The sequence below is a fragment of the Nanorana parkeri genome, unplaced genomic scaffold (assembly GCF_000935625.1).
Source record: "Nanorana parkeri isolate BGI_ZX_2015 unplaced genomic scaffold, ASM93562v1 scaffold1312, whole genome shotgun sequence".
Taxonomy (NCBI): Eukaryota; Metazoa; Chordata; class Amphibia; order Anura; family Dicroglossidae; genus Nanorana; species Nanorana parkeri.
In genome coordinates, this window is record NW_017307580.1 from 290,238 (window position 1) to 298,526 (window position 8,289).

General features: G+C 40.0%; 1 protein-coding gene across 1 annotated transcript in view; it reads right to left on the reverse strand.

The window, feature by feature from the left end:
- Window positions 1-287: 287 nt before the first annotated feature.
- Window positions 288-8,289, reverse strand: part of LOC108797623 (adhesion G protein-coupled receptor A2-like) — a 159,478-nt gene continuing 151,476 nt past the window's right edge. Inside the window, exons 12-13 of the mRNA XM_018569246.1 lie at window positions 1,312-1,527; window positions 288-311 (exon numbers count right to left, since the gene is read on the reverse strand). Of these exons, the coding sequence (XP_018424748.1) occupies window positions 288-311; window positions 1,312-1,527 (240 nt within the window). The remainder of the gene's footprint in view (window positions 312-1,311; window positions 1,528-8,289) is intronic.

Sequence of the window (8,289 nt, forward strand, 5' to 3'; positions counted from 1 at the left end):
ATACAAACCTATACACAGACACCATATATACATTCCTGAGACAAGGCAGTCTGCTGCAAAACAGAAGTTCTGCAGAGCATGCAAACAGATACAGATTTAAAAGGAAGAGCAGCAAAGAGAAGGGAAACGACCATGGATTACAGTAAGGCACACATTACAGTATTGTTTTATGTTAAAAAATCTGAGGGTTTAATGTCACTTTAAGTTAGTGATCATTTAGATTCTGTTTAATATAACAAACTACCCAAGAATGCCATCCCATAGTAAAATAATTTAAGTGTTATTGGTCACAAATGATGTTTCTTTAAATCCTAAAATATGTTTAAACACAAAATAAGTTAAAGGCAGCAATTCAGAACATTTATTGTCTAAATTGCATATATTTATTGCCACTAAAACCACATAAAATGTGGGGCACGCGCCACCTGGTGAATAAAGACTCTAACAGTGATTTTGGATAGGTACCCCACCTATGACTGGAATGTGTTCTTTGTCCTGATTAACATAATGTAAATAGCCTATAATGAAGGTTACTATGTGCCCAACACTTTTAGGCCTCATTCACGTGGATGCACAGAGCCGTGCAGCATGCACGTCCATGCAGAAACCTGCACCTGGGGAGGGACATCTTTTGTGTGCAGCTGCCTGTACAACTCAATGACAGGATGCAGCTGGATGCTGTTAAATGCCGATCTGAACTTGTAAATCCTTACAGGTATGGATGCACGCCCCTGGGTGCGGATTGTCTGACAGCCATTTTATTATCAATTGTTGTTATATCTAAACAAATACTTTATTAGCAGCACAGCCAGTGATTCTTCATAGCATCAGCACTACCAACTTATCAACCATCTCTATACTATGCCAGCAGAATAAAGAAAGTTATAAATACTATAACAAATACAAAAAAAGTAATTTCACTGTTTTCTAGTAGCATTTCAAATTTGTCTTAAAAGTGCAAAAATGAAGCTACACATTAATGGGTCAGTGCACACAGATGATATTTCAGTTATAGTTGGATGCTGATGGAGGGGGAATCATGTAGGAATTACCCAAAGGCTTATGTGAGGGGCACTAGCAGCACCATGCTGCAATTTTTGTAATAAAAATAAATGAAGAAAAAAAAGGGAGTGTGATAAAGCAGAGCATAACGTTTCAAACCTGAGTCCACAAAAACGACGGGTACTTCAAGCTGTTGGCGCTTTCTCAAAATAGAAATATCAGTTTGAGAGACCAAATGCTTTAAAAACACTTCAATGTTATTTACACAACAAAAAGCTTTAGCATAATTAGCATTTGATGCACACTTACTTTTGTGGAGAAGTTCAGCAGCGAGCCAGCTAGACTGCCAGAGGTGCACTTTAAAATTAAATTGTGGTTGTGAATATTCTCCACATCTACATCCTTATTACTGCGGATCAATGATCTCTCCGGATGTGCAGATGTTCGCTGGTAGGCAATGCAAGTCATGCCAATAAAGGTTGCCGGCTTGATTAGGATGGCCTCCAGTGCGATATTAAGGGAAACCTGTCAAAACACATTGAGGAGCTGGTCAATTGCCAAAGTGTTTAAGAAATCAACACACTAAAAATTACTTTATTTAGGGAAGCCACATTGACATCTGTTACTGCACACCACTTGTTTCAGGGCTGCAAGACAAACAAATTATCTGACAAATTGCCGTTTTTTCAAGCAAATGAATAACACAGCATAATAGTTCAGCTTTTAAAATCAAATTAATTTTGAACTTTTTCGCAGGGTTGATACCTCCCAACATTTTAACAGATTTAGTAAGCTTGATCTCCCAAACCTTTTTCCAAAAGTACTCATCTATACATATCCCAGTGATCCCACATCTATTTTTATTATGGATTACCCTGCTGTGGGTTAAACAACAAACATGGTTCAAAATTTTTTTAATAATGGAAGGTGCACAGCTTATGTAGTGAAAAAAAAAAATAGCACAATCCCAACCATCTATGAGCTATAGAATGAGAAATGTGTAATATTACATTATATATACCGTATATATATATATCATTTCTTTAACATTTTATATATAATATGACTTATATAAGAGTTAATACTTACCTTTAGTCTTAAATTGTCAGCATACTTGTGTGTATATAAACCCTAAATCTATTTTAGACCCACAACGCTAAGCCACATCTTCACAATATGCAGCAGCATGTTCACCCTGCCATGGTAGCTTCTTTAGTTGGCCTTTAAGCTGTCTATCTGATAGACCTGTTAGGCAACCAACTGAAGGGCCACACATGGCAGGCTGGCAGTGCTACTGCTAATTGCACAGCAGTGGCATAGTGCTGTCAGACTGCAACAGAATGTGCTGTCTGGATGTCCAGTAAGAAAGAAACTTTGCAACATATTCACAAAAATGATTTTATTAAACAAAGTCAATACAATGAGACATGATGCCAAGCATGCTGAAAATAGATAAATGTTGTGTTTTACACAACATGAGTTTAAGAAAAAGCTACCAAAAGCCTACAAATAAGATTTTCAAAAATAAAATTCCCTTACATTTATAGAAACTGCAATAATTAACATTGTGATTAACTCTGGGTTGAAGATTTTTCCATTAGCTGCCATGTATGGCTAAGGGAGGGTAAATAGTGCCAGTATTCTTCTATGTACAACTAATTCAGCTGTTAGAACACCATTTCTGTGTATAATACCATATCTAATAAAAAATTGAAATAAGCTTCTGAAATGTATACATGTATATATTAACTAGAGATGCACCGAAATGAAAATATCAAAAACGAACCCAAAAAAAAAAATGTCAGGCCGAAAACGAATCTGAAAAAGGTTTTTCTAACTTTTTCTAATTATTTAAAATATTACATTTTTATTTTTTATAAACTCATTTTTTTATATTTTATTTATATTTATTTAATATTTTTATTTTGTACTTTACTGTTGGGGGCTTTGGGGAAATATTGGGGATCTAAGCAGACCCCTGATGTTTCCCTTTCAAAATAGAAAAAAGAGATTGAGAACACAGAGCCCTCATTCTCTTTTTCTGCAGCTCGTTATGAATGAACAAGAAGCCGCTATATTGTATGTTCCTGTTCATTCATAACTTGTGGAGATAGTATGTTTACCATGTCCACGATCATGAATAAACAGGAAGTTATGTAGATCACTTCCCATTTATTCATAATTGGGGACACAGTAAACATACTATGTGCTCAATAATTTACAAACACTCAGCGATCACTGATCACCAAATGCTTGTACCCACTCTCCAGCCTGACTCACTGTCACAGGAGGCTGAGCAAGCGGTGCGGGGAGGAGAGCTCGATCTCCTCTGACAGTTGAATCCTCCCCCGCACCGCCAGCCCAGTCACCTGTGACAGCTGACAGCTGTCTCGGCCCCCACATCACCACTCTCCCTATCTGTCACAGGAGGCTGAGCGGGGTGGTGTAGGAGGAGAGCTCAGCCTCATGTGACAGCACTGCAAGCTGTCTCCGCCTCCCACACCACGGCTCTCCTAATCCATCACAGGAGTCTAAAAGGGGGGGGGGGGGGAGAGCTTAGCCTCCTGTGACAGTACTGCAAGCCGTCTCTGCCCCCACACCGCCACTCTCCTAATCGGTCATAGGAGGCTGAGTGGTGCGGGACGAGAGATGCCGGCTGCTCACAGCATTCTCCTCCCCTGCACTGCTCAGCCTCCTGCGACAGTTTCTCTTCTCCCCTCTGGGACACAGAGCAGTGCCCAGCAGGGAGGAGAGAAAACAGGCATTTTTGGCATTTTGCCAAAAGTGCAATTCTTGGCCAATATGTTTCGGCGGCCAAAATTTAATTGCATCCCTAATATTAACCTAAATGCTAAGTATGATAAAAAGACGGATCTTAGGTTTTTCACTTTGTTTATGTTTACTATCTCATAAATGCAAGACACAAAAATATCCCTCCTGGCAGTAAGTAAACACTAGTAATTAGAGAGGGAAACCTATCAAGTATATATCTACCGTGGCAGCAGGCAGAGGAAAATGTCTGGGTTTAGCCAGGATGGCAGAGTTATATGCCCTAGATTCAGATGCAATACTGAAGTTCTCTTCCTCTAGGGAAAAGTGCTGAGAGGGCCAGAGGCTTGGAGGTAACAAGCCCAGCTGAAGATAGCTGGCTTGATAGGGCCTCTATAAGATCTCTCAGCCTCCTAAGAAAGGAGCTCCACCCTGGAACCAGTCTGCGTGCCTGGCGGACTGGGGAGCGGATCACCTGCATGGTAAAAAGCAGCTGGTGTGGCAAAATACGAGCCTGTGTGGCAAGGTAACAAGAACCAGCCTGTGTGGCAAGGTGACAAGAACCAGCCTATGTGGCCAGAGGTTTTGTTAGAGACAACCTGAAATCGGTGAGACTTTACAAATGTTATGTTGCTGAAGGAAGTGTCCTTAATGCGCTACCATTGGAAGCTAGTTCTCACACTCTTGGATTATTCTACTGAGTGCTGGTGATTCCTCTTCCTACATTGTGTCTGCACTGTGCCATTCGTGTTCATCACTACAAGCACCATTGTCTACATAGGCCTTGATTGCTGCAAGCTGTGCAGAGGATTTCCCCTTCTATCCAGTTTGGCAGTCCTGCCACCCCTATAGCACATATAGGCTGCTTATATTCCAACGGTAATCATGTAGGATTTGACTTTTCTTGAAGTGCCTCAAACCAATGCAAACCATAGGTTAAAAAAAGTCTCTGAAAGTTGAGAACGAGCCTTCAACTCTCACATTATGTTTGGCAATCTGAAAGAGTAATCAGTTGAAGCAGGTTCCATTTTCAGACTCGTATTAATGCTCTACAGATATGGCAGACATTCTTTCAAAACATATCCTCCGCTTGGCTACCTCTGCCCTCTTTTATCATAATCAAAACTAGACTCGCAAATGGCTCTCTATAGTGTTATGATGTGAAAACACTTTAGAGGAAACTTACATATCATTATAGCTCAATTACCAGGTTAATTGATAGCAAGCAATAGCTAAATGTCTTTGCAGAAATCCGAAGTCAGCCAAGATATTGAAGTCGAATAATGTTGTAAAGAATGATCTGTGCTGCTGGGAAAAAAATAAAAAAACACCTTGCATACATTTCCATTTTCCCTTTCATATGGCCCTTAGGATTCCAACAAATGAAACATCAGAATGTTTCAGAAATAATAAATGAATACACCGCCATGAAAGAAAGCTACTTGTTTTACTAGATTAAAAAAATGTATAAAGCTGTTGTAACTTACATACAGGAGCACCAGGGTGCAGATAAACAAGCGGTTCAATATACTGGTAATAACAGCAGTGCTGACAAAACAGAATACGGATGTATATACCAAAATGACAAGTACTGCACCAAAATCAGCAAGTGAAGACAAAGCAAAAGGACAGAAATATATCCTACAAAATTAGAGAAAACAAAAATATCTCTGTCTTGAATTTTCAAATCGAAATAGGTATTGAGAAAACATTACAAAATACCTACTTTTGTAACTGAGCAACTTTTACAAATAAACCTGTGGCCAGACTATAGACATAAGTATTTACATATGTTTAACAAGTAGCAAATTAACTTTAAATCAAGCCCTAATTAACCTCTGCAGTCATAGATGCTGTGGGGCAATTCAGCTTTATTTTTAAAATTCACAGCAGAAGCACTGAAGCCATCCTTGTTGTTCTCAGATGCTCAGTTCACCCCTTGCCCCCCTGACAACAATGCTGAGAGAACGAATTGAAAGATTTCACTGCTTCTGCAGTGAATTTAGGGAGGAACTGCTCCACAGTGCCTGCAGTTGTGAAGGCTTGTTTAAAAGCTCATTTGTTGCTTGTTAAGAACATGAAAATATTTGAATGTCTATAGCCTGGGTACAGTTGCACTAACGCCTCAAATGAACTGTAATGTAAGCCCTACCAAGAGTACAATGGTAAACAAGAACTGTAGTTGGTAACAGCTCCACTTTTATTACAGTATTTATTACACAGCACCAAGGACAGTTAACACTGGGGGAGGTTTCAAAGTATTTCTTTGAATTACTTAGTACAATTTCCTTGCTGTTTTTGAACAACTGAAGATGTACTTGCAATGTCCACTGTATAACTTGTTATCTAATTTCCCCCTGGAAGTTCTTTCTCGTTAAAGTTGAAGATGTTTGTTTGTGATTTACTGACCCGTTTAAACTAAATTCCTGCACACATTGAATATTTATCCGAGGGTTGCATTGCATGTGAAAGTTTAAATAAGCTTACAGATTCGGCCACCTAAGACTTCTCCTCAGAGGTGTGTTACTTGATCTGCAACAAATGTAGCCATTCACAGTCTGGCAGGTATGGACAGCAGTGCTGGACACTCTCCAGGGTGACCTGGCAGGTACCCAAGGTACAATAAATTTAGGATGCACAGCCACACACAAACTTAACTTGCGCCTGGAGGATGTCAGGTTCACTGTCTACCTGCTTGCCACTGAGAGTGAGTAACAACTCCCTGCATTTCAGAAAATGGCTTTGGATGTTTAGAAATAGTTTAAGGTGGTAGTAAAAAAAAATTAGCCAATGACGGAGATCTATGATTGTCACATGTAATGTCAGGATGGCCTCAAAGGCTGCAATTTATAATGACATCTTGAGCTTCCCACAGATTTTAAAGGCTGGTAGGACATCTGATCTGACCAAAATCAATGCAAACAATATTCAATGGCGCTCTGCATACGTTTTATTATGTGAATAGAGAGGGGCGAGGTGAGCAGCCATCAAAGGGCCACCAGCACCTATTTAAGTGGGGACATTGTTTTGATCAGAACAAATACCATTTACACTTTCAAGCAGCCCATAGATATTAGATTATAGTTATCTGATACTACGTTTTTTGGCAGGATCAGACGACAATCCTATGTCTATGGCGGCAGATCCAGGCCTGTCAGCCAACAGTTCTCAAGGGAAACACTGATCGGCCTGGCTTGAAAACCTATTCAAATTACTATTGTTCTCCTTGGCCATAAATGCTGCTGGCAGCATCTCCCTGCATTGCTCACCTCCTCCTCCCTACTCTCTGCATTGACAGAAACTTGCTAGGACTGAAGAGCCAACCTTGCCAATTTACTGAAGTGCTGACAAGATTCACTGCCATGAGGGCTGCTGGAGCAGGTCTGTTCATCAGACCACCATCTAAAGTAGGGGTCTCAAACTCAATTAACTCGGGGCCACTGGACAAATTTTTCTCTCCCATGGGGGCTGCTTGCTAAATGTCATACTTCAAAATAAAATGTAACTATATTCAGTACCTGTGTTAATGTCTGCGTGTGTTTATGTCAGTATGAGTGTTTGTGATGGTTTCTTTGTATGCAATGTCAGCATATTTTTGTGATGGTTTCTGTGTGTATTGTCAGGACTTCTGTGAGTGATGTCAGTTTGTGTGTTATTGTTTCTGTGTGTGTCATATCAGTATGTACTGTATACATGTGTATATGTCTGCAGCATCAGTATATGTGTGTTTTTTTCCCCACAGGTTTTAATTTTAATCATAAAGGACCAAAAGATTCACATATTAATTCACACATACAGAAATACACACATCCCCCCACACACACACAGAAGTACGCACACATAGAAATACCCATACATAGAAATAGGCGCACCCCCACAACCATAAATACACATGCTAATATACACACAATAAGGTCCCATTTACACCTGTAAGTTTAGGTGCGATTAGGGATTCCTGCATCAGGAATTTGCATTTTCCTGCAGCAGGAATCCTTAATCTGGCATTTAACAAGCAACAGCTGTCACACATTCAAGTTAATGATCACGTGTCATGTAAATGCCTGCACACCGCATGTAATGGTATGGGATATGATTGCATGCAGTTAGAAAAGAGTCACTCTCGCTGGACATACGATTGTGTATCCAGGGAGAGGGATTTATTCCTAATCGCATGTAATCATATCACATACTATTGCATGTAGTGTGTCAGCATTTATATGCAGCGCCTGCCCCCTGATCATTAACTTAATTGGGTGACAGCTTCCACTTGCAAATGTCAGATTAGGGATTCCTGTTGCAGGAAAAAAAAATGATTGATGCAGGAATCCCTAATCGCACCTAAACTTACAGGTGTAAATGTGGCTTAATACACACACAAATACAACCCCCCACACACATACACTAATACACAATAATAAACCCCCCCACATAAAATAATACACTCTCCCCTGATTAACAATAAGGGGTGCTGGGATGCTGGCTTCCTGGCCAATCAGCATCGAGGCGGCCAAACCGCAT